This window comes from Triturus cristatus, chromosome 1_1, assembly GCF_964204655.1.
Source record: "Triturus cristatus chromosome 1_1, aTriCri1.1, whole genome shotgun sequence".
Taxonomy (NCBI): domain Eukaryota; kingdom Metazoa; phylum Chordata; class Amphibia; order Caudata; family Salamandridae; genus Triturus; species Triturus cristatus.
The window spans coordinates 58,917,382-58,944,896 of NC_140579.1; the positions used below are offsets into that span (position 1 = coordinate 58,917,382).

General features: G+C 47.3%; 1 protein-coding gene across 2 annotated transcripts in view; it reads left to right on the forward strand.

Moving 5' to 3' along the window:
• LOC146869392 (uncharacterized) overlaps positions 1 to 26,896 on the forward strand; it is a 110,616-nt gene extending 83,720 nt beyond the window's left edge. For both annotated transcript variants that reach the window (XM_085599710.1, XM_085599713.1), the window contains one exon: positions 24,183 to 26,896. In XM_085599710.1, the coding sequence (XP_085455836.1) occupies positions 24,183 to 24,711 (529 nt within the window). In that variant the 3' untranslated portion in view covers positions 24,712 to 26,896. The remainder of the gene's footprint in view (positions 1 to 24,182) is intronic.
• Positions 26,897 to 27,515: the final 619 nt, after the last annotated feature.

Sequence of the window (27,515 nt, forward strand, 5' to 3'; positions counted from 1 at the left end):
AAACAGTAACACCGTCACTTCAGGTCAGAACCTGAAAAGAGACAGACTGCCGTAAAACACATCCAATAGATAGTAAAATACAATAGGGGGGGAACATCAGAGAACAATTAATTATCAGAAATATAATGCATATGCAAAACAACAGTATTATTGCAAAATATGTATATTAGAAAAAACAATGGGTGGGATAATCCTCGCCTCCTTGTCCTTAATAGAATTGAAAATTCTTGTCACGTATGTTCGCAAATTTTGAATTCTATATCAGGACAGGAGGCTCTGATTATGCTTGTTCAAAGCTTATCCACCACTACTGAAGCCACATGATCAATAGGTTTGTAATAGAAAGATTTAAACATAGAATCAGAAGACCAATCAGCGGCTTTCATAATGTCAAACAAAGTAACACCCATCGAGAATGCTTTAGAAGCCATAGCTCCCCGTGCCGAATGAGCACCAAAAATGGACACATCAATGCCGGCCTCAGACATAAGCCAACGACCCCAACGAGCTAAAGTAGCTGGGGTAACAGGGCGAAAGGGCTTCTGCAAAGCAATCCGCAGTTGACCCTGCATATCTGAACGTAAAGGAGCAGTACATACCTCATAATCCTTGACGCATTGGACCACACAAAGGTTGGGATGGTTAGGAAAAGAAGGATAGGTAATCAAGGAAGTATTTGTTTTGGTACGTCGGGAAAGTCGAAAAGTGACACCCTCAGGGGTAAAACTGCGACCTGCCAAGTCCAATGCACGAACATCAGACACCCGTCTGCAAGAAACTAGGCATAACAACATGGTCAGTTTGGCTGACAACTGTTTGCGGGAGAGCAAAGAATTGGAAGGCCAGGCGTCCAAAAACTTCAAGACAATGGAGACATCCCATAAAGACGTGTATTTTGGACAAGGGGGAGTCGCCAGACGTATACCCTTAAGCAATTTAGTAATCAAAGGGTGTTCACCCACGGGTTTACCATCAAGAGGGCCATGGCCTGCCGAAATGGTAGAACGGAAATTGTTAACCGTCCGATAAGCTAAACCTGAGGAAGCAAGAGACGCTAAAAAATTAATAATTAGAGAGACATCCGCTGAAGCGGGATCAGCTTCCCGTTGAACACACCAATCACACCATCGTCTCCAAGAACCTGAGTAGCGTTTGTGAGTGTTGGGTGCCCAAGATCCACTGATAAATTTGCAAGCGTCTCGTGAAAGGCCTGGGACCGACCAACGGTCCCCGAAAGTCGCCAAGCCAGAAGACGGAGAGAGCCTGACTGGATCAGGGGATGCGGATTGCCGAGAGGGTCCAGCAAGAGATTCCACTTCTGGGGAAGAAGGATCGGCACTGCACAACACATTTCCAGGAGAACTGGGAACCAGACTTGAGCCCTCCACAGAGGAGCAATCAGAATCAGCTCTGACTGATAACGCTTTGTGCGAGCCAGGACTCTCGGAATCATCATGAACGGGGGAAAGGTGTAGCACAGAAGGGGAGGCCAGGTCTGGAGAAATGAGTCTGTGGCCAGGGCTTCCGGATCCGGCCTCCAGCTGAAGAACCGGGGAAGCTGCGTGTTGAGGCGAGAGGCAAACAGGTCGATGTGACACTGCCCCCAAAACCGACGGAGAGAGCGGAAGATGCGAGGATGAAGCCTCCAATCGCTGTAATCCCGAAGGTGACGCGAATGCCAATCCGCAATCTGATTGTTGCGGCCGGGAAGATACTCGGCAATAACAGTGATCTTCTTCTGCAGACAAAAGTGCCAAAAATCTTTGGCGATCTCTGCTAAGATCTTGGATCTCGTGCCGCCCAACTTGTTGACATAACGAACCGCAGACACATTGTCCATGCGGAGAAGAATGCAACAATTGGACCGAAGAGGAGTGAAGCAACGGATCGCAAAGGACCCCGCCAGGAGTTCCAGACAATTGATGTGGAGAGACAACTCCTGAGGGAATTGGACTGCACCGGGCTCCCCAGCCCCACAGGCTGGCATCGGACTCTATCACCATCTCCGGTGAAGAACCGAACAGGGCTCGCCCATTCCAGGCCTCCATGTGATCCAACCACCACTGCATCTCGCACCTCGCCTCCTCCGACAGAGGAATCTGATCTGAATAGCGAAGGCCGTTCTGGAGATGACGGATCTTCAACCGTTGTAATGCCCTGTAATGCAGAGGACCCGGAAATATCGCCTGAATTGAAGAGGCCAAAAGACCGACTACACGAGCTATAGATCTCAATGACACAATCCGTTTGAAGATAATCGAAACCAACTCCCGTTTGATGTAGCAAATCTTTTGATTGGGTAAAAGAAGCTGACAGGTCAGAGAATTGACCTGGAAGCCGAGAAAGTCTATCACCTGAGATGGGGCGAGAACAGATTTCTGAGGATTCACAAGAAATCCCAGGGATTGTAAAAGGTCGACCGTTCATTCTAGATGCAAGATCAATTTGTGTGGACAATCTGCCATGATCAGAATGTCGTCCAGATAAATAATCATGCGAAGACCCCGAGCGCGTAAGCATTCCAACACTGGCTTCAGAAGCTTCGTGAAGCACCAGGGCGCCGACGAGAGGCCGAACGGGAGGACTTTGTATTCGAAACAGTCCCCTTGCCATTGGAACTGGAGAAACCGACGATGTGGACCGAAGATTGGAATTGACAAATAGTTTGGATGACGGGTAGTTCGAAGAATAGCCCCTTTTGCAAGAAGGGAGTCTATTTCTGATTAAATGATCTCCCGATCCTGAAGAGAGAAGAACAACGGGGTTGGAAGGAGGGATTGAGGCTGGGGCTGATAAAATTCTATCTTGTAACCCTGAACAGTGTCCAGTACCCAAGCATCGTTGGAGATTAGCTGCCAATTGTGGAGAAAAAATTGGAGCCTTCCCCCAAAACCACTTCGGAAAAAGGAATCTACCTCACCTGAATTGTTGGAGTCGTGATGACCTCCCTGTTGTCCTCCGAAGCGACTTTTCCGGAACTGTCCTTTCCCTTTGCGAGAGGGATAGAAGTTGGAACGGGTGGTAAAGCCGGAGTCCTGACCACCCCCTCTGTGGGACTGGAATCCTCTCTGGGAATTCTGCTGAGATCCTTGGCCGAACGAACGCCCCCTAAGACATCCGGCCTTTGCAAAAACCGGCCGAAACGCCCGCCGCAATGGGTAAGTTCTTTCAGAAACGGCTGACCAGATAAGAGCCCCTGAGCCAAGGGGCCGGATTCTGAAGTGGAGAGCTCCGCTAGCTTGGGATCCAGGCGGAGAAGAATGGAGCGGCGTCACTCACACGAAATCGCGCAATTTGCATTGCCCAATTGACAAATGGCCCTCTGAGACCATTCAATGAGTTCGTCCGGATTTACAAGAGCTGAAGACTCCTTGGCAAGAACGCCAAAATCCAAAATCTTAGTGAGCGGGCCCAATAAATCCAAAAGTTTATCTTGGCAGGAACGCCAAGACCTGTCAAGACCTTTTTTGGGATCTCTGGCATACTTCTCAAGGTACGTGACCATAGTAGGGTCAACCTCCGGGGTCTCGGCCAAATGGTCCGCCAAATCCGGACGTGGACACTCGGATCTCAGGCGGGCCCTGACATCCTTTTCAAAAGGCTGGCGAATATGAGCTTGCACATATTCCGCCACCGCTGGAGAAGGCAACCAAGAAGAAGAGTGGGGATGCACAATTTCAGAAGGTTCAAAAGCGAGAATGGGAGGCTGAGAGGGGGCGTCCACAAAGTGCTCCTTACGAGCCTTTTTCCGTGGAGGAGGTTCAAATTCTGAAGAAGTGGAGGAATGAGCGTCATCAGTATCAAGGAGGGATGAAAAAGAGGTCCCAGCCGACCCTTTAGCAGTAGCCGTGTCCGAAGACAGCGTCTTGGCCAACTTCTGAAAATCAGACTTATGAGGATTGACGGGGGATTTAGACGCACGCGCAGCCGGTAACCAACCCTGTTGCTGGGCGTAGAGAGATAAATGACGCTTTAAGGGATTTATTGCGCGAACAAGCGCTTTATTCACAGATTGTTGTACCCCATGATCCAGCGCCTCCACCAAATCTTGCTCCAAAGAGCCAGAAGGATCCTCATCATAATAATAGTCATCCTCATAATATTCCGCCATCCTGACACAAAGTGTGCCAAGAGTCAATGCCCACAGGAATGACGACAATCAATAATGGCCAAAGGCACAATGCAGGGGGAGTGAAAAAAACCCACAGCAAGCCAACAGTGCAGATTTGAAAATCTGAACACTCAATAAATATATATCTTCAAAATGTGGAGGGAGGGCTTGCTGACAGAAAAACTAGCACTCTAGGCAAAGCCTATGCACAATTATACAGCCCAAATGATGTAAATAGCAAATGGGCGTAAGGAGGGGCGAATACTCAGGCTGTGGGCTCTCGGCGCAACAAGCGACCGTTCTGACAGGAGAAAACACCTGATTTTAATAACAAATATGGCCGCCGCGCATGCGCTGTAACAACCGCCCGGTATTGGAAACACGGAGCACTCGCAGAGCTAGCGCGAGCCCCCTAGCCCCTGTCTCCCTCTCCACAATAAACTGAGACGCGGGCGCGAACCGCCCGTCCCCGGGAAGGTGGAACCACACGCTCCCCGCACGATGTAACGACCGCGGCTAGCGGAGGCAAAAACCACAGAAGTAACCCTGGAAACGTATACAAAAGCGTGAAACACGCGGAAGCAATACGCTCACAATAACAATGCATGCACAATTGCAACAGTAATAAGCGTTTAAAATATGAAAGAAGAAACACTTAACTGGCTGCGGAGCAGCAAAGAAAGAGGATGTTGTACTTTCTACATGACCTTTTATACTATGGTCTCTATGGTTGTTCAGGTCATACCCCTGTGTTTATGGGTATTGTAGTTTTTTCTTTGCATATACTGTGTTTTTATTGGCTGCTGAGCATTTCTAGTAAAGAATTGAGAAAGCATAATCGGAGCCTCCTGTCCTGACATAGAATTACTCGCGTATGGCGTATTGAACGTTCTTGAAGAAACTGACAACATAGCTGCCGCAAGCGCAAGGCTATCCTGGAACGCAGCTTTCGCGTGTCAATGACTTCGCTTTGCCAATGCCTCACCAAAGTCAAAAGTCATCGCAGGAAGGAGACGAAAAGATCAACAGGAACAAACCACTTGGCTGGCAAGGAACACCTGTGCTCCAGAATCTCCTAAGACCGCTGAAGGCCGATGCTGGAACTGCAGTTAGTGGAATGCCTTAACACGCGCTGGTTCGCTGGTGTGTTGTAATCATCGCCATTGTTGTAAAGAATTACTCTCAAAGAGGTCCTTGAAAAGAAGTTTATTCTTTGTGGAGAAACAGCACACCAGAGCGGGAGGATAGCGCAGTAAATCACAATGTGTCGACTCCCCAACGGATCTTTGCAACTGACACTCAATCTGCTGGGATTCTAGAATGCCAGCTGATTGCGTCAAAATACAGGTAGGTGCGCAAGAAGGGTATGGGTACCTAGAGGGTGAGGGGTGGAAGCTTCTGGAAGAAGACTTCCAATACAACAATGCCAAATTTAGTGTTCTGGTGAAAGACCTTCTCTGAGAGCTTAAGCCCTGCCCCTAACAGCCACAAAAGCCTCGACCCTTAAAGGAGTGGGTGTAACTTGCTGTAGTGTCATTGTGCAAAATTACATGAGTTTATGTGGAATTACGCGAAGTGCATAGCCTAGCATTTACTGCTGTTTCCTCAGTGTAACATGTACCCTCACATCTACAATGGACACGAGGATGCATTTTGCACCTCGGAAATAGCCTAAACGTCAGAGAACATGAACAACAGCAGCAGCAACTCGTGCATGCTAAGTCTGTTGATCCTGTGTTTCTGCGTAAGGATTTTTCCCCCAAATGACACAAGTCTGCATAATTGCCTTGGTAATTTTGCATCACAGGATTAATGCAGAGTTACCAAAATGACTCCAAAATTTCACCCAAGCCTAGTCCCTTCCTTCAAAAACTTCAATGAGTAGCTCCTCCTGGAACTGGCTCTTGAGGTCTGGCTACCGCCCTTTGTTTCTGTGGGGTCCAGCATTCCCAGGCCAGGTGCAGTACGCAGAAGTAATTAGCAAATGCAGTCAGTTACCAATCTTCCCTCTACCAGAGACAGCCTGATCACTGTCAAATGGTCCAACTGTGCGGGTTAAACTTTGGTCCACCTGTTCGCTGGCAGAGCAATTAACATGGCCCAGCTGGGTGAACAAACGCCAGAAATCTATTATGAACTGTGTCATAGAAATTTGAAAAATCTTGAAGTGCCAGTTGGAGTACAGATATGTAGAAATTAACATCAAGTCTGCCTTTGGGATCCTGATTTGCCATGATTATAATACTGGTGTGTCTAGGCCTAACGGTGGTGAAACTAATTTGGTGCAGATTTCGTCTATAGTGTACAATCAAGTTCAGCACTCAAACTTTTTAGTAAATCACTTCATAAATGCATACACTATAATTGCCCACTCAAATTATAAGACCTGTCAGGTCAGCAACAATCCATGAACGAAAGTAGAGCCTTTCCTGGGGGAGGAGCTAAAATCAAGGGTAATAACTATGAAGAAGAATACTCGAACTAAGGGTAATGAAACTTCATTCACATGCAAGAGAAGCCTAGATTGAGGCTCTCCTGCACCCAGGAAACATGTGCACATGCTCCACTCACATGCTGCATCACACATCAAGTGGATCTTCTGAACACCCTAGCTTTGTTCATGACTGGTATTGACTCAAAACTGGAAGCCATGAACAGTTTCATTAAAAGGGCGCAACTGAGTGAACTTCCTTCATGTATGACAGAAGTAATATCAGCCTTAAAAGCAAGGCCTAATCAGCCTCCCCGGTTCCCACAACAAGAAAGAGACATCGTGCCGGGTATCTTTTACATTGAAACATCATTCACAACAAAATGGGGACCGCCCATATCTAATGACCCCAGGATCACCCGAAGCAGTGCCAGACTGGGAACCCAACCGGCCCTGGCAAACTGCTCAGCTGGGGGGGGTGGGCTGCGGCCGAGCTGCTTGCTATGGCCTGTCGCGGCCAATTTTGTTATATGGGGCAGATATTGTTGGGCCCCAGTAACAAAAATGGCCCCCAGGGGCCCAAACCTAGCCCCCACCCTGGTGGCCCACTGGGGAAACGCCTGGGGCCTGCTACAGCCACTCTGGCCCAGACCCCAATAGACGGGCCAGCCTGCACAATCACTTCCTCCCCCACAGCAAAAGATGATATCATTAGAAGCACTAACAACCTGCTCCACACTGGAGACGTTATGTGCCCGGAGGGTAAAATGAGACCCCTAACTAAAAGAGAACAAGCATTGGCATAGCCAATAGGTCTCGCCTTTGGGACCTTATAAGTGTTTAGCCATGCAACAGTTGATGTTGTTGCTGAACTGCTGAAATAAGCTGATCCCAAACTTACTCTATGAATTTTATATTCTTTTGGAAAAACAAAAGGTCTTGGATCACGTCAGATCTAAACAGAACTCGGCACTTAAAACTAATTTATATAGTCCTTCAGATTGTGGAAGCAATACTATCCAATTTATGAAACTCGGTCGGATAAATAAAAGCATATAATATTATCAGCTCGCTCTGTAGGAAATGCAGATTTTGTTTCTCAAGGATAGAGTCCTAGAACCTCTGCTGCATTTAAGACTCCTTAACTAAAACATCTAGGGCCATATGTAGGTAGCCTAACATTTACCACTTCATAAATACCGAATTTTACCGATTCAGTATTTATGAAGTGGTAAATGATATGTAGGTAATCCACCGGTAATATTTACCGATTCGCAATGGGTCGGTAATTTAGAATCGGTATTTACCGATTCGGTAATGATGCATACCTTCCCATTGATTCCTATGGGCCAGGAGGCCCATAGGAATCAATGGGAAGCCAGTTACCATTACCGAATCGGTAAATACCGATTCGGTAATGGGGGGAGCACAATCAAGGGTGGCAGGGTGTCACAGTGACACCCTGTTGCACCCCTGATTCCTGCATGTGTGCACATGGGGCGGACATACATGCCCTAAGGGCATGTATGTCTGCCACATGGCACTGTTAGACCAGCAAAATATTGCTTTTTGCAATGTATTCGGTATTTAGCACCAACATATATTTGGTGCTAAATACCGAATTATTTTCCCTACACATCACTCATTTGAGTGTTACCTACATATCATTTCTGGATTCGGTATTTACCGAATCCAGAAATATGCCCCCTACATAGCAAAAGCCAAAATACCGGTCGGTAACGGTATATTTACCGAAAATCGGCCGTTACCGACCGGTATTTGGCTTCCTAGATATGGCCCACAGTATCTGAGGAATGTGGCTGGTGAAGGAGTAATAGAAGCCATGTAAAGGATACTACAAGAAGGTAAAGTGACATATGTTAAAATGAAAACAGCCTTGAATGTCAGATTTAATCCAGTATATTAAATGAACAGGGTAACACACTCCTTGGTTGGATAAAGTAATGAGTATAGTAATCCGGTTGGTGGTGCAATTAGGTAAGTCCTCCTGAGTATGAGGATATCATAGAATGTGGTCGCACTCCCTAAAACTTAGAGAGTGTCTCCCTTTTGCACTCAAAGAATAGGTTAAATGATTTTTGTAACAGTAAACAATTCTTCAGATGCTGTTAGGTGTGAATGTCTTTTTATTATTCATGAGGTTAATCCATAATCAATTTTTTCATTAAGACGCGCTTATAAGTCCTTTGAATTAATGTTCATTCAAAGTGTCCAGTGCCCAATGCATTTCGGGCCTAGAAGCCCTTCATCAGGGGATAATGTGCTGTAAATGAGGGAACAGGGTATCAGCAAATGCAAGAACTTGAGGTATAAGTAAAGAAGTTGTGATGTTAGACAAGTGCACCATATGTGGATACATAATTTTCTAGTGCGTGTGGTGCGATCAGTAAATCGGTAAACCAGAGTATTAGCTGGTGCAGAAATTCAAAACCATCGGCTGTTACCGTATGGTTGTCACTCGGGGGTAACAGAAAAGGTGCTATGGTAAATAAGTCCGTAGCGACTGTCTGCGTGGTGACAAATAACGGTTCGGTTAGTGTACCGTGCAAGGGCATGCTGTGTAAGTGCGGTGACCGTCGGTGTTTGAAAACTCGCGTGTTGTTACGGAAAATGCCAGTGCTGTGAACAGTAACTGGTGTCTACTTAATTAACCATGCTGTATGAAACGGGTATAGGCTAAACCATACTTACAAAACGTGCCAAAAGGATGCGCGTTGAAGAATTCGAAATTCACAAATATTTAGAAAAACGGAATGGTATAACGTGAAATTTCAACCAATTGTATCGTGGATTAGCCACAGGATAATCCTGAGGTGAAAGTGACTTACTGGAGTTGATGCACGTAGTGTCATCTGGCGGTTGTCGTCCGGAGAAAGTCTGTGGTGTCTCTGATGTAGGTACTCATAGATTGAACAAGTGGTTGTAGATGTTTGTCTAAATATCTGCCAATGGGTTCGTGTATGGAATTGATAGTTGAGATGATGGGTCTGAACGGAGGAATTGTGGCATGTTTGTGAATCTTGGGGATCATATAGATATATGGTATTGCTGGATTTGTTTTGATGAGGTATTTTTTGTCTTCTGCCGTGATTGTGCCTTCTTCTATGGCTTTGTTTAAGATGGTCTGTAGAATTTTCATGAATTCATTGGTTGGATCAAAAGATAACCTCATGTATGTGTTGGTATCCTGAATGTGCTCTTGGACGTTTCTCTCGTAAAAATCAGAGTCCATGATTACCATTGCCCCTCCTTTGTCCGCCTGGCGGATAGTGATTTCACTTTTAGCTGCAATTTGTCTCAATGCTTGTTGTTCCTTTTGGGTGATGTTGGTATTCTTGGATATTTTCTGACTGGAGACTTTTCTTAATTCCTTCAGAGTGATGGTTTCAAATGCATCTAACACTTTGTGGCTGATGGGAGCCATGAATGTGCTTCTGTTGCGTAGTCCCATTAAGGTGCTTTCTTGTGGTCTCTGTGTTGGTTCCATGATGTTGTTAAAGAAGTGCTTTAATCTAAGTGTTCGCATAAATTTGAAGAAACTTATCTCTACATCCAGGGGATTAGAGTGATGGGTAGGAACAAATGATGATCCCTTTTGTAAAGTTTTCATTTGAAACTCCGTCAGTTTATGCTTGGAAATATTGATCACGAGGCTAGTGCACCATTACGAGAACTGCCAAAATTAGTGTGTCTTTTCATTTCTCAGGTGAATGTGATTCCGAAAAATCAAACACGCTATTGATAATGCCCCTGAAATGGCTTACTTTGATCCCAATCCGCATACTGAGATTGTCGTAAACACTCGCCCTGTCGGGTTAGGTGCAATCCTGGCACAGCACAATGGATAGCCAAATGCCCGGAGACATATCGTGGCATATGCCAGAAAAAGCCTGTTACAAGCAGAACAAGCTCACTTGCAACTTGAGAAAGAGAGTTTGGCAGTGATCTGGGCTTGTGAATTTTTCCATGTGTTCTTATATGGAAAGCCTTTCACAGTAGTGGCTAATCATCAAGCACTGTTGACGATATTTGGCAATCCCAAAGCCAAAATGCCTCCTTCAATTGAACGGTGGGGTTTGAAATGACAAGACTGTAACTATACAATTCTTCATCGTCCAGAGAAAGATCAGAATCTAGCTGATTAGCTTTTAAGAGTACCATTGCAGTGCCCTGGTAGCCCATCCAAAACAACAGAAGCCTATATCAATTTCATTGTGAAATTGAGCACACCAGATGCCCCGTCTTTAGATAAAATTGACACTGCCACGAGCCAAGATAGTGACCTATTAAAGTTAAAAGACATTATTGCTCATTACTTGTGTAACCAGAACTCTAGACCTCACTAATAACCGAGAGTACTTGAAGTTCAGAAATGTACGGGATTCACTTTTAGTGACTCAAGAAGGCCTCATTCTACGAGGTACAAGAATTGTCATTCCCGAGAGTCTACAACAAGATGTGATCAATGTCGCCCACGAGGGACATCGAGGAATAGTTGCTACCAAAAGAGCTCTCAGTGACTGAGTCTGGTTTTCATACCCCAAAGAAAGGGTTGAAAAAGAATAAAAGACTTGTCTCATATGCAACCGTCTTTCATCCCAAGTCATTCAGCATCCTTTGAACATGTCAGACTTTCCACATCATGTTTGGGAGAAAATTGCTATTCATTTCTTTGGTCCTCTTGAAAACGGACATCTCATTCTAGTCATCATTGATGAATACTCCCATATTCCAATGTTAGAAGACCTTTCTTCCACTTAATACGAAAAGGTCATTCAAATATTAGATGGCATCTATGCAACATGGGGTGTACCTGAGATCTTGTAGTCTGATAACAGCCCCCCTTTTAATAGTAAAGAATTCAAAGACTTTCTACATCACCTTAATATAAAGCATTAAAAAAGCACTCCTCTTTGGCCCCAGCCCAATGGTCTGTTAGAACAGATCATGTGTACTTTAAAGAAAGATGTTCAGTGTGCTGCATTAGATAAGCTTGACCTCAAAGATTTTTTAAACACTACTCTTCAAGCCTACCTTTTGACCCCTTACTCAGCAACAGGGGAAAGTCCTGCGACTCATGTTTGGAAGAGTTATGACGACCAAGCGGCCCCAATGGACCAACCTCAGATCCAGGAATGAGGAAAATAATCATACTACAGACTTTGGTCGCAAACAGAAGATGAAAACGCGGACAGACGACGTCTTGTAAAAGATGTTATCTTTACAAGAGGAGTTTGAGTGCTTGTTAGACAACACAGAAAAAGAAAGTCTGATGCTTCTTTTGAGGCTGAATAATTTATCATCACTAACACCAAAGGACCCATGGTGACTGCCCAGTGTTCTGGGGAGTCCCTTACGAGAGATTCATCTCATTTGCTACATGTGGCCCATCACTCACCCAACATCGATGTCAATATAGAGACTGAGTCTAGACAGACTGTTGATTTAGATTTCAGCAGAGGGGTTGCTCCATCACAACGGTGACTGATAGCCCATCCACCGAAATATAAATCCCATGGGACATAATGGGGTATTATATTTCAGTGGACGGGATATCTGTCACAGTTGTGAAGGAGTAACCTATCCGTCGAGATCTAAATCAGGCCCCTCTGTGTCCGCTAATGATTCCACCTTTCCTGAGCAGATCACGGACACTTCGACTGCCAGTATTCAGTTTCCAGTGACCCAATCAGGACATGTGATTCCGGACCGGCACCAAACTGTTTGCAGCCTGCAAAAGTCATAACTCACAAAAATGTGGGAGGTGATAAACAACCACCAAAAAGGACAGGTAGCTGCCAACAACGCTAACATCTCAGAAGATGCATGGGTTTCACACTTTCGATCCCCGGAGCAGGTGCGGGACTCAGGAATTCCACCTATGCCAGCTCTCCAACCTTCTTCTGCCATTTCAACCGCTTGGTGCGAAGAATTACCAGTAGAGCGCATTATCAGTAAAAGTAAGGCAGAAAGAGCTCCAGGCCCCAACAGCCTCCCCATGGCACTATTTAAAGCCAACTCACCAACATGGGCCAAAACTTTAACACCGCTCTACATTCAAGCTCTTCTGAATGGTCAGATCCAAGACTCATGGCGCCATCATATATCCAATTTTTAAAGGCGGATACCCCTTAATTCTTGGAAATTAGTGGCAAATTTTGTTGCTGGACAACAATGTAAAATACTACAGGGGCCTCCTCCAGGAGGATCTGGAGTCATTGGATACAGGCAACAACATTATAATTATAAACCAAACTGGATTTAGAAAACGAATGGATACCAACATCAACCTAACGGCCATCGCACTCTTGATTGAAAAGACAAAACAAAGTCGCTCCTCTCTCTACTTTTACTTTGTAGACATTAAGGTGGTCTTCGATCCGGTCTCAAGATCTCTCCTATAGGCAAAATTGCTGCTAGAGTTCCACACCAACACGTGGGTGCGCATAATGGTAGGGGATGAGAGCACTGTCTCAAGAAAAATCCCTTCCACAATCGGCCTGAAACACATGATGTGTCCTTGCACCGCTCCTCTTCAACCTCTTTCTTTCAGATATGGCAACCGCTCTGAACGACCTCTCGGCTCATCCACCTAAACTAAGCGGAAAGCACCTTGGGACCCTGTTTTATGCAGAAGACACACTCCTGATGAGCCATACCCAAAATGCATGCAGAGACAGTTAACTATCTTACATTCCCACTCCGTCAAGAGCCAGCTTGTGGTAAATTTAAAGAAGACCAAAACGATAAGAATAGTTCCTAAATAACAGCAAGTTCCCCAAAAACAGCACTTACATGTGCCCAAATCGACAGCAGAGGATCCTTTCTACCATACAAAAGTACATGCGTAACAAGGCCGGATTCCTCGTACATGCCTTCAGAGAAATGGCAAAGCACTTGCCTGGTTCCTCCTCAAAACATCTCTTAAAGATAATCAGGGCAAAACTGATAGTGACAATAACATTTTGTTCAGAAGCTCTGTATGGTAGAAATGCACAATTCCTTGACACTCTGGTCCAGAGAACATATTAGAAGATCTCTTTATTACCTCCTGGGGTATCCCCGGCCCAAATACAGCTGGAGATCAGTCGCACCAGCCAAAAAGCTATGCACCAGGGTTCTTTTGTAAACTTTTGTCACAGACTTCGCTGTTCGCAACCTTACGAATTAAACCAACAATTATGGAAAGGAATGGAGGCCCACGGTGCGTCCTTTGCACCCTGGGCATACCTGGAACAGGCAGTTAAAAATCTGCAAGTGGGTGCAGTATGGAGTAAGGTAATCACGTTCCTGGCTTTCAGAACTTTAGTAAATAAAGCCCCTCACTGTCTTTCTCTTATAGCAGACAAGAGCAAATTGGCAAAGAGATCACATGCTTATCTGGTCATAAATAGGTAGAACCCGATCTGGCTGCTGGCCTTTCTTCAATAGTGAAATTGCAGAGGATCAGAAGTCGGCTTGGAGACCTACCAACTCTAGACATGGCGGAACCAAGATGGCAGGATCAAATGCCGGCTATGCAACTACCACCGGGAATCCGTCAAACATATAACATGTGCCTGCACTGCCCTCCTGGTAGAGCATAGATATTGGCTCAAACCAATCTTCTTGACAAGAGGAATAAGAACATGTAGAAGAGCAGTGTTAGACCTGTCAGCCCTTTGGGTGGTCCCTCCTCATCATTATTTATTTTGTCCCACTTTTGCCTCAAACCCTGTTTGAATTTTTTCCTTTTTGGGAACCACCAGACTTTTTCGTGTTGCTACAGCTTCAGGGAGCCATTTTAGCTACCCCTGAAACTTCTGTCTGAGGGCCTGAAGCACAAAATGGTGGCCACCTGTGACATCACCAGCATCCACTGGAACCTACCAGCACCTTCCAGAACATTCCAGGAGATTCCAGAACTGTGTGACAGTTGGAAACCGTTTAGAATGTTGGGAGGATAAGAGAGGCAGTTGGCAGTTGGAGCTGGCAGTTGGCACCTGACTGGTGAAGAGAGAGGAGCACAGCAGTGAAGGAGGAAGGAGTGAAGCAGCAGGGGTGGAAACTTGTGCCTGGAGTGGGGTCCATAAACCCACCCTTGATACTTGTCCCTACTGATGGATCCCAGCCTATAGCCCTGTGTGGGAAGAAGACAGAAGAAAACCATCCTAAGGACCTGGACAGCAGGAACAGGCCTTAGAACCAAGAAAGCAGCAAGATTCTGACCTGAGAACTGGTTTCCCTGGAGCCTGGCGTCGAGTAGCCGAAGACCTGGAGCCCGAGGTGGAGAAGCGGCGCTGACTGAGGTAGCAGACGTCATACCCGGAGCCGCCTGAGGTCGTAAGAGGGCGCCGGCGGAGGTCGAGAGGAATACCAAGGGTCGAGAAGGAGGTGAACCGAGGTCGAGTGAGCGGCGTCATCGGAAGGGTGAAGTCCGCCCTCCGGAGTCGTCGGAGACCGAGGTAGAGGAGCACCGGAGGTCGGGAGTGAGGATCGCACTCCGGAGTCGCCCGGAACCTGTGAGGAAGAGCACCGGAGGTCGGGGGTGAGGATCGCACCCCGGAGTCGCCGGAAGTCGACAGCGAGGCCAGGCCGGCCGGCGTCATCGGAGCCGAGAGCGCCATCGAACCGGAGCCGGCCGAAGTCGACATCGTGAAGAGACTGCCCGACGCCCCCGAATCGGAGGTCGAGATCGAACCGAGGCCACCGACATCGGACCGGAACCGCCTACCGGCGTCGACAAAGAACTGACACTGTGCCGAGGCCGCCGAGACCGAACCGGAACCGCCCCACGGCGTCGACACGACTCCAGCGGCGTCGGAACATCAGAAAAGGGCAGTAAGTGGAGTAGAGGGCGCCTAAGGCCCTGTGGAGACCTGAGAGACTACTCTAAGGGGCTAGGGAGGTGCTGAAACCCACCTGACTGTGCCTGGGGTGAACTGGGACTAACCTAGAGAGGTTGTGCGGAGAGGAAAGCCAGGGCATTGGAATTCCCCCCTTTGATCTACCTCAGTTTAGGCCTCAGCCTTTGCCTCAGCCAGGGAGTAGGACCCCCCCCAAGCCTTCCACACCCTACAAGCTGTGCCTGGGCCAAATCAGCCCTTAAGTATTGAAGTGTCATCTGATTCATGAGTGTTACTGTATACTTCTAATTATTTATTGGGGAAACTGTATTTATTAAGTTCTTATCTATTTAATACTGCACTGTATTTATAGGTCCACAGGACTTGTTGGTGTACAGTATTTATTGGTACAGTATTTATTGGTACAGTATTTATTACCTCAAAGTATTTAATTGTCTGTATATATTGCACTGGTATTTATGCCCTGTTATTTATGATCACCCCTATTTATTTCAGCAACAGCAAATATTTATTTGACCTGCACTATTTAAAATTGTATATTGTGATTGACTTATTTATTTTTCCAATCAGCAACTAAGAGAAAAAGATAAAGAAGAATATTTTCATAATTTTTACGGTGTAGAGTCGTTTTTGGAACGGATGCACGCATGGTTATTGTATGGGTATATTGTATGCTTAGCACTGCGCCTGTTTCCTGACCACTCGAGCCAAGCTACCCCATTGTGTTGGGAAGGTCCACCACCACCCTGCGGAGTGGGAGTGGGGCTGTTTCCAACATAAATTGGTGTTCAGTGGTGGGATAGAGCTGTGCCTACATATACTCAACAATAACTGTGGGTAGTCCATAGGCCTACACCGGGAGTTTTCTCACAGCGGCCTTCCTAATTGTGGGTTTTTGTTTTTTCCAAATTTACTCTGGTGGTGGGAGGAGGTATTACTAAAGGTACCACCCTACATTGTTACTGCACAAAACCTGTCCTCTAACCTGAGTGGGCAAGATGGAGTTTGTTCTGGAAAATCTAGACACGTACACTGTGGCCCAACTCAGGGAGTTTTGCCAGCGAGAGGGGGTGTACTGTCCCCCAGGAGCAAAGAAGGGTGCACTTCAAACCAGCTTAAGGGCTTGGGGGGAGGCACGCAGGGAAAGCAAGGCTGAGGAAGAAGACAGGGATGGAGAGCCTGACCCCGAGGGGGCTGAGATGTACCAACCTGAGGTGGGGAACCTGTCCGCAGGGCCCAGGACACTTTCTAGGGGGGGCAGCCGTGCCTCTAGCGGGGGCTTGTCTGAAGTGGAGTTAGCAGACCGGAGGGAGAAAAGACAGCTCACATGGGACTTAGCAAAGCTGGAGAAGGAAAAGGAGGAGCAGAGGATGGCCCATGAATTGCGCCTGAAAGAAATAGATCTTCAGATTTTGCGAATCGGGGCACAACCTGTTCCCAATGGTGGCAGCCAAAACCAAGAGTCCACCAGGGAATCCAAACCTTACCTGCCAAAGGACATTGTAGCGAGCTATGGGGCAGGTGACGACATCGCCAAGTGGCTAGCAGCCTATGAGGTCTCATTGAGGGCCCATGGGGTTCCAGCGAAGTATTGGGGAGGGGGACTGTATAAATACATGCCTCCAGCTGGTAGGGATGCTTTATTGGCCCTCGAAGAGGATGAGCAAACCCACTACCCCACCATGAAACTGGCGCTCATCAGGAAGTTTGGACTTACTCCGGAAAAGTACAGACAGAAGTTCAGGGGTAGTCACAAACTGGGCACACAGAATTGGGTGGACTTCCTGGACTATGCAAAGAAGGCACTGGAAGGTTGGATTCAGGGCAGTGAAGTAAGGAACTACGAGGAGCTGTTTGACCTAGTATTGAAGGAACACCTACTCGAGAAATGTTTCCCTGAACTGCGGCAACACCTGGTGGATAGCAAGCTGACCAGTCCCCGGAAGCTTGCTGAGGAGGCGGACATTTGGGCTAGTACCCGGGTGTCCACAAGGGGGACTGGAGGGGATACTCAAAAGACCGGACAGGGCGCCCCCCAGAAGAAAGAAGGAGGGGAAAAGAAAAAGGAGTTCTCCAAAGGCCCCCAAAATAACTTCCAAGGGAAGGGAACAGGATTCACCTCTAAGGCTAACCCTCCCAGAAACCCTAATCCTGGCCAGAGTCAGCAGCCAAGGGTTGTCCATTGCTACGAGTGCGGTGGCGTTGGACACTATAAAGGAGATCCGAAGTGTCAGAAACGCTCACCCCCTCCCACTGGAGGAAAGCCCCCCGGAGTAGCTAGTGTAGTGCTCGGGGAGGAGATGCCCTTAACTAAGGGAAGGGAGTGGGCGGGTGTCACTTTAGTGTCCCTGGGAGAACGGGAGATGGTTCCTAAGATCCAGGTGCCCGCAAATACTGCAAAGTATGGGCAGTGGATCACCATCAATGGCCAAAGAGGGGAGGCTCTGAGAGACACAGGAGCCAGTATGACTATGGTACGTAGCCAACTGGTGTCTCCAGAGCAAGTCATTCCCGATGTACTCCACCCAGCCGCGATGGCTGACGGCAGAACCGGCCACTATCCCGTGGCTGAGGTTCCCTTTGAATGGGGGAGGGTTGCAGGTTCACTTCGAGTTGCCGTAAGCCCTGCCGTGCCAGTCGATTGTCTGCTGGGCAATGACATGGAGCACAACGCTTGGAAGGAGGTGGAATACCGGACTCACACCGAGATGCTGGGTACACCTGACTGGGCCTGTGTTAGCACAAGGTCCGTGACTACCCGAAGAGGGAGTTCATTCCGGCTGGAGCCTGGAACAAAGGCCCAGCCAGCTGCCAGTCAAGGGAAGAACCGAGGACAGGAGGAGCCTGCCTCGGCGTCTCCACCCCGTAGGACGGATAGGCCACCGGAGGTGGTGGACCAGGAGTCTGCGGAGGGGGACGTTACCAACCTGGAGGACCTACCCATCCCGGCCGAGTGGCACGTGGAGGGAGGCCCGTCCAGGGAGGAATTCTGCCAGGGCCAGAGGGAGTGCCCTACCCTTGAGGGGCTGAGGCGACAGGCCGAAGCCCAGGCAGCAGGGAACGTTGAAGGGAACTACAGTGTTTACTGGGAGGATGGCCTCCTCTACAGTGAACCCAAGGCACCCCTACATGGATCGTCACGAGCCTTGGTAGTCCCTCAACGTTATCGAGCCTTCCTTTTAGAGTTGGCTCACGAGATACCATTGGCAGGACACCTGGGGCAAGACAAGACCTTCGCCCGTCTTGTCCCACACTTTTATTGGCCTCAGATGAAAGTGTCGTCCGATACCTACTGCCGGACATGTGTGTCTTGCCAAGCCAGTGGGAAAACAGGGGTGAAGCTGAAAGCTCCCCTGGAACCACTTCCTGTCGTTAGCACCCCCTTTGAAAGGGTGGGCATCGACATTGTGGGTCCGTTAGATCCGCCAACATCAGCTGGTCACAGGTTTATCCTGGTTCTGGTGGATCATGCCACACGGTACCCAGAGGCAATACCTCTGAGGACCATAACAGCACCTGTTGTGGCTAGGGCCCTGATGGGAATCTTTACCCGAGTGGGTTTTCCCAAGGAAGTTGTGTCCGACAGGGGGACCAACTTCATGTCGGCATATATGCGGGCAATGTGGAAGGAGTGTGGAGTGACCTACCGGTTCACAACTCCTTACCACCCCCAGACCAATGGTCTGGTGGAGAGGTTTAACAAAACCTTGAAGGGCATGATCAGAAGTCTGCCTGAAAGCCTGCGGAGGAAATGGGACGTCCTCCTACCCTGTTTACTTTTTTCTTACAGGGAAGTGCCACAGAAGGGAGTGGGCTTCAGCCCCTTCGAGCTTCTGTATGGGCACCCTGTACGTGGACCTCTTAACCTGGTGAGAGACGGATGGGAAAGAACTCCCAGAAAGCTTCCCCAGGATGTGGTGAGCTACATGCTGGCCTTCCGGAGCCAAATGGCTAAGTTGTGGAAGCAAGCTTCTGACAACCTGGAAGCCAGCCAAGCAGTGATGAAGGCGTGGTATGACCACAATGCTCACCCGGTGGAGTTGGAGCCTGGCCAGAAGGTGTGGGTGATCGAACCAGGAGAGCTTAGTGCCCTCCAGGATCGCTGGTCAGGACCCTTTGAGGTGTTGGAGAAGAAGGGTAAGGCTACCTACTTGGTGGACCTGAAGACCCCTCGTCAGCCCCTGCGGGTGCTGCATGCCAACCGCCTCAAACCCCACCACGAGAGGCCCGAAGTCATCTTGATGATGGTGACTGACGGAGGAGAGGACGTGGAAAGCGAGCCTCTCCCTGATCTGTTTGCGTCTCAAGAAAAGGATGGGTCGGAGGAGGGAGTGATTCTCTCCCCATCTCTAACTCCTGAACAGCAGGAGGACTGTCGCCAGGTCCTGGGGCAGTACTCCTCGTTGTTCTCCCTTGTCCCGGGTAGGACTCACCTGTGCGTCCATGACGTGGACACAGGAGACAGCCCACCTGTGAAGTCCAAGATCTACCGGATGTCAGACAAGGTGAAGGCCAGCATTCATAGTGAGGTCACTAAGATGCTGGAGCTAGGAGTGATTGAACCTTCTAGCAGCCCCTGGTCCAGTCCGGTGGTGCTAGTACCGAAAGCTGCACCACCGGGTGCCCAACCAGAACTGAGGTTCTGTGTGGACTACCGGGGACTGAATTCAGTGACAAAGACTGATGCACATCCGATCCCTAGGGCGGATGAATTGATTGACCGGCTGGGAGCTGCCCAATATCTAAGTACCTTTGACCTTACTTCAGGGTACTGGCAGATCTCGTTGACTGATGGAGCAAGGGAAAGGTCAGCCTTCTCCACACCCAATGGCCACTACCAGTTCTGTGTGATGCCCTTTGGGCTCAAGAACGCACCTGCCACGTTTCAGCGCCTGGTAAACCAGATCCTCACCGGAATGGAGAGTTTCTCTGCTGCTTATCTGGATGACATAGCCGTCTTCAGTAACAGCTGGGAGGATCACTTGCGTCACCTGCAAGCTGTTCTCCAGGCCCTGAGACAAGCTGGATTGACGATCAAGGCCAGCAAGTGCCAGATCGGGCAGGGGTCGGTAGTGTACCTTGGACACTTGGTGGGTAGGGGAACGGTGCAACCCCTCCAGGCGAAGATCGAGGCCATCATGGCCTGGGAACCCCCCAAGACACAGACTGAGGTCCGAGCATTTTTGGGCCTCACGGGATACTATCGCCGCTTCGTGAAGGGGTACGGTACCATCGTAGCCCCTCTCACGGAGCTCACGTCCAAGAAACAACCTCGACGGGTAGTCTGGACGGAGGCTTGTCAGCAAGCCTTTGAGAAATTGAAGAAAGCCATGTGCGAGGCCCCGGTCTTAAGGGCCCCAGACTTTTCCAAGAAGTTCATTGTCCAGACAGATGCATCAGAACATGGCATTGGGGCAGTGTTATCGCAACTCAACGAAGAGGGTCTGGATCAACCCGTGGTCTTCCTATCCCGGAGACTACTTCCCAGGGAACAGAAGTGGAGTGCAATAGAGCGTGAAGCCTTTGCAGTGGTATGGGCTCTGAAGAAGTTGCGGCCATACCTGTTTGGCTCGCACTTCCTGGTTCAGACCGACCACCGACCCCTTCGTTGGCTGATGCAAATGAAGGGGGAGAATCCCAAATTGTTGAGGTGGTCTATTTCCCTACAGGGGATGGACTTTCAGGTGGAACATCGGCCTGGAGTGGACCACGCCAATGCAGACGGTCTCTCAAGGAATTTCCGCCTTAGTGATGAGAACTCCCAAGGGGTTGGGTAGCTCTCCCCACTTTCAGCTGGGGGGGACGCGTGTTAGACCTGTCAGCCCTTTGGGTGGTCCCTCCTCATCATTATTTATTTTGTCCCACTTTTGCCTCAAACCCTGTTTGAATTTTTTCCTTTTTGGGAACCACCAGACTTTTTCGTGTTGCTACAGCTTCAGGGAGCCATTTTAGCTACCCCTGAAACTTCTGTCTGAGGGCCTGAAGCACAAAATGGTGGCCACCTGTGACATCACCAGCATCCACTGGAACCTACCAGCACCTTCCAGAACATTCCAGGAGATTCCAGAACTGTGTGACAGTTGGAAACCGTTTAGAATGTTGGGAGGATAAGAGAGGCAGTTGGCAGTTGGAGCTGGCAGTTGGCACCTGACTGGTGAAGAGAGAGGAGCACAGCAGTGAAGGAGGAAGGAGTGAAGCAGCAGGGGTGGAAACTTGTGCCTGGAGTGGGGTCCATAAACCCACCCTTGATACTTGTCCCTACTGATGGATCCCAGCCTATAGCCCTGTGTGGGAAGAAGACAGAAGAAAACCATCCTAAGGACCTGGACAGCAGGAACAGGCCTTAGAACCAAGGAAGCAGCAAGATTCTGACCTGAGAACTGGTTTCCCTGGAGCCTGGCGTCGAGTAGCCGAAGACCTGGAGCCCGAGGTGGAGAAGCGGCGCTGACTGAGGTAGCAGACGTCGTACCCGGAGCCGCCTGAGGTCGTAAGAGGGCGCCGGCGGAGGTCGAGAGGAATACCAAGGGTCGAGAAGGAGGTGAACCGAGGTCGAGTGAGCGGCGTCATCGGAAGGGTGAAGTCCGCCCTCCGGAGTCGTCGGAGACCGAGGTAGAGGAGCACCGGAGGTCGGGAGTGAGGATCGCACTCCGGAGTCGCCCGGAACCTGTGAGGAAGAGCACCGGAGGTCGGGGGTGAGGATCGCACCCCGGAGTCGCCGGAAGTCGACAGCGAGGCCAGGCCGGCCGACGTCATCGGAGCCGAGAGCGCCATCGAACCGGAGCCGGCCGAAGTCGACATCGTGAAGAGACTGCCCGACGCCCCCGAATCGGAGGTCGAGATCGAACCGAGGCCACCGACATCGGACCGGAACCGCCTACCGGCGTCGACAAAGAACTGACACTGTGCCGAGGCCGCCGAGACCGAACCGGAACCGCCCCACGGCGTCGACACGACTCCAGCGGCGTCGGAACATCAGAAAAGGGCAGTAAGTGGAGTAGAGGGCGCCTAAGGCCCTGTGGAGACCTGAGAGACTACTCTAAGGGGCTAGGGAGGTGCTGAAACCCACCTGACTGTGCCTGGGGTGAACTGGGACTAACCTAGAGAGGTTGTGCGGAGAGGAAAGCCAGGGCATTGGAATTCCCCCCTTTGATCTACCTCAGTTTAGGCCTCAGCCTTTGCCTCAGCCAGGGAGTAGGACCCCCCCCAAGCCTTCCACACCCTACAAGCTGTGCCTGGGCCAAATCAGCCCTTAAGTATTGAAGTGTCATCTGATTCATGAGTGTTACTGTATACTTCTAATTATTTATTGGGGAAACTGTATTTATTAAGTTCTTATCTATTTAATACTGCACTGTATTTATAGGTCCACAGGACTTGTTGGTGTACAGTATTTATTGGTACAGTATTTATTGGTACAGTATTTATTACCTCAAAGTATTTAATTGTCTGTATATATTGCACTGGTATTTATGCCCTGTTATTTATGATCACCCCTATTTATTTCAGCAACAGCAAATATTTATTTGACCTGCACTATTTAAAATTGTATATTGTGATTGACTTATTTATTTTTCCAATCAGCAACTAAGAGAAAAAGATAAAGAAGAATATTTTCATAATTTTTACGGTGTAGAGTCGTTTTTGGAACGGATGCACGCATGGTTATTGTATGGGTATATTGTATGCTTAGCACTGCGCCTGTTTCCTGACCACTCGAGCCAAGCTACCCCATTGTGTTGGGAAGGTCCACCACCACCCTGCGGAGTGGGAGTGGGGCTGTTTCCAACAAGCAGTAATTGAGTCCCTGCTAGCCACCAATCTCAGGCCAACCACTCGCTCTGCCCGATTTGTTGGCTTGTGTAGTAAAGAGACTAAAAAACAGACGGAAGAGACTAGTCGATGACCATATCAATGCTGTACTTAGCCATACCAATTTGTTAGATCTTTTTATTTTAAAACATATTTTTATCTTTTAATGATCCCCAACCTGGCTTTAACAATTCCTGTTTAATCCAGGCGGCCTTAAGAGCTGTTTTGAGATGAACACTTGTATTATGCTTTTAAAGTCTCTTTGTATGCAATGGTTTCCAGTAAATCTGAATGTATTTAATCAAATAAATAAATAAACATAGATGGAAGTGACAACCCCCAGTCAGATGGGACTGGCAGAATCTTTTAGCATGTCCTTCACTAGAATCCATGTTGCCACCACTGCCAGTCCTTGAAAGTCTGCTTAGTGAGTCTTATACACTCTGTAAAAGAGAGATCTCCCTCCACCTATGATCAAATTTCTGGGATGTCAGTCAGTGTAAACAGCAGGTCCATGAGTGGAACCAGGTGTGTGTTGTGTTCACTGCCAGAAACATGCATGGGACATTCCTATTGCAATAGTCTTCTTCTTTGTACTTGTACTTGTGTAAGTTCATTTCCTGTATAGATACTTGTACGTATACATTTCAGACACAGTCTGTGCACTTTTACATCTTAAAGTTACAAAACAGTACACTAGGCTAATTGCACTCCTCCCACCCCTCTGGTGACCCTGCTAAATTCTATACTAAAGGTCATCCTTAGGCCTGATACAGTGGATGAGTAGCTTATGTTCGAGCCATATGAGCTTTGATATTTGATTGTGTAATTCTGTTGACAGTCCTCCTTCTCCATTGACATCTTCAAAACAAATCCACAGGGGGGTCACACTGGGGTCTCTGAATAGAGTTTTCTGTAACTAATAGAATGTCAATGCAAGATAATTGTTTTGTCTCTCCCACAGGTATTATTGCAAGAGTGGAGAAATCTTACATCATGGCCTGGAAACCATTGAACCTGGTGCCAAGGACTGTACACTCTTTGTCAAGAAGTCCTTCACGGCCTGCGGGAGTGTGGGAGTCCTCACCTTTCAGCTTAATGACAGGCAGTCTCAACGCTTGGCCATCCTCTTCTCCAACCCATTCAACAACATTATCTATGATCGCACATTTGGCCTGCACTTCACCAAGACTGGGGCTAGTGCTAGGCAGCTCTATGTAGACATGTATTCCCATGGAGAAAATCTGGAGAACTATATAAAAGCACGCACGGACTCTGTTATTCAATTACCCCACAAGCTCGTTCACAATGGGGTTCAAGTGACGGCCACCATGTCAGCCGAGAGCAAGTCAATCCTGAGAGTAGTCGTTGAAGACTTCAATGAAGACAGACCAGCTGCTGGCAAGGACGACTCTGGCAAGACTTATCCTCGGGGCTACTCTTTACATGTCAGTGACATGTGGCACCACAGCGAAGAATTCAAAATGTTATAGTGGTTCGACCTTTAGATAATACAGATATCAGAAGCCATGGATCATGTCAGAGCAGATTTATTGACAAAACTTCAATGTACATTTTTGTGCTTAAGTTAGCATAACCAAGCTGCAAAAATACATCTGCCATTTTGAATTGACAGCTGATGTGAACCTGGCTTTTAAAAACGCTATGGAAAGTTTTCTGTGTGCATGTTTTTCTCTCTACAGTGCATTTTTTTCATAAAAGAGTTAAAATGGGATTTGTTTTGTGGAAAAGCTTCATGTATTGTGATTCTCGTGCTTCGAAGTAAGCCATAATGGAGATTTTCTAGTAATGTTGCAAATAATCAAGGTTGTTGCTGCCTGCAGCCACAACTGTTTGCTTATTCTTTTTAATAGTTTACTGTTTAGCAGTGTAATGTCATCTTCCCCTTATATGTAGGGTAAAGGGGATACTTGACTATTAATTTTAGATGGGTTCCTAGATAGAACTTGTTTTATGTAATACTATTCCTCAAATGTTGATTGTTTTTTGGCATGTAACTTTTATAGGTACAGCCCATGGTACCACTTCACACCACGCAAATAGTGTCGTCTTCTACTCCTAAAATGCTATGAAATGTGCTTTTCAACCTGAGCAGCCCCTTTGTCAGATTGTTTTTTGTCTTTAATATTTGGAAATTTTTAAAGATGTTTTCTTGCTTTCTCCAGAGACAGACTATGTTGATCCTCTCGCGGATCCTATACTTGGATTTTCTTCTTGACTTATGATATATTGATGCTGATTTAAATTGAATAACCAATTGACTTTTTGTTTTCTGTAATGATTCTTAAATTTGAATAAAATTTCATGGTTTGCACTTTGAATCTTGTTTTCTGTAGGTTTTCTTTATATGCCAAGGGCACTTGTCCCTTGGGACTCAAATAGGCTCGATCTGCCCAATCAGCCATTTTGCAATTTTATTAATGCAAAGCGCTGACAACCCTTTCATAGAGTTTAAATCCCTGTCCATTCCTGTGGGGGACAAGTGTTAATAAGATCCAATGGTGGTCGCCATAATTCACATTTCCATAAGTTCTCCCGTTACCCAACATCAATTGTTTCCCAACTTCTAGCTCTCGGTCTGTTTCTGTATCTTCTGGTAGATGTCTTGTACATTTTGTATATATTTTCAGACCCTTATTTACAATTTAATCTTTGTTAGAGTAGACAACAGGTTCTGATTTTCATGCAATAAAAATAAGAACATGAATGTAACAAATGGAAAGAACAAATGCTTTCTACCTACACCATGTGAGCTCTTCCAGCCTCATCATCTCTGAAATGTCATTGTTGCTATGTAAAGCTCTTGTTATAGAAACGCTACTGAATTAAATAGATGCCGGAGAGGACCACATAATGTACAAATAATCTCCTTCTGCTGTGTGTGACATTTTGTTCAATGCCATAGATTGTATCTCTGATGACATCTGCAATTTTCGCTTAGTGGGAAACGTAGCAAGCAACTACAAGCGAGGATACATTTAGTTCCATATGGTATGTATGTATATGTAATGGCATGCAGCCTTCAACCCATGCTCATAAGTAAATTTAATTAAACGCAGTGGCCAGGAAAGTATTGACATAGTTGCATCTGCAGAAAGTACAGAAGTTTCGGCAGCAATATATACATCTCCTGAGGTGTAATAAACAAATTCCGCATTCTTGGAAAAGTATTTTAGTCATAAAAAACAAGCATTGTCATCTGGGGACACAGATGGCTATCGAACTTGGAGAGAGCTAGTGTGGGCCAGCGTGTATGTGTCCAGATGTCCGGTGTTGGGACCGCGTGATCACTACGTGTGGTCCTAAATAGGTAAGGTATCTAAGCACCAAATTGATGAGTTTTGTCAGGCAGAGAATTTCCAATTAATACCATGTTCAACAATGTGGGTTTCCCAGACCGCGGTGTCTCGTTTCTGGTATATGTCAAAAACCACATATTTAGGATCTTCATGCTACTTTAGTGGACCACAAACACTGGTTGTATTGTTGAGGACATTAAGCTGGATTGCGATGCTGTGTCTTTCAAAATAAGTGATTAAAACACAGTTTTAAACAATATTGCCCTTAGAAACCCTATGTTTAGGTGAAATTTGTTGGATGTGCTTGTCTATAATCCTTGAAGAGGAATGCAATAAAAATAAAAAAAATTGCAAGCAAGGACTGACTCCTCTTGTTCCCTTTGTGCCCTGTAAATAAATCTTTGTTTCTCATACCTTGGTTTTTGTTGCCTCTCATTCTATGTTATAAAGTGTCTAATGTATGACCAATTGGTGGCTGGTCATTTGAGGTGGGCAACTTTGTTTATTAGATGGTGTTTACTTCAGGTGGTGCAGCAAAAGGTCCCCTGGCTGCCAATATTTGTTTCAATAGTTCACCACACTGACAGTAGATATCCATCAACGTGGAGTTGCCCCTTTGCAGATCCGGTATATGTAGTATCGTGCCACAGTTTTCGTTGCTGCCAAGCAGTATGGTTCCTTTGCCTCTGAAAACAAAGAATACAGCATACAGTTCTGTACAATTTAGGGTTGCCTCTTTCCCTCCAACCATGTGTACCTATTAATCTTAGTATCCCATATTTCCTGTCACGAGATGTCTATACTAGTGTTAGAAACCACTCCCATGAGACTCATTTCCCCTGGTGTGATCGAGGGGAGCGGCCCTGCACTGGAATTCCATGGCTGGGGTCCACTTGTCATTAAAGAAGATGGTCCAAAAAACATTAAGGACCACCCTGGGACTGCAGACGGAGGTGGGAGAAGGTGTAATTGTGCAC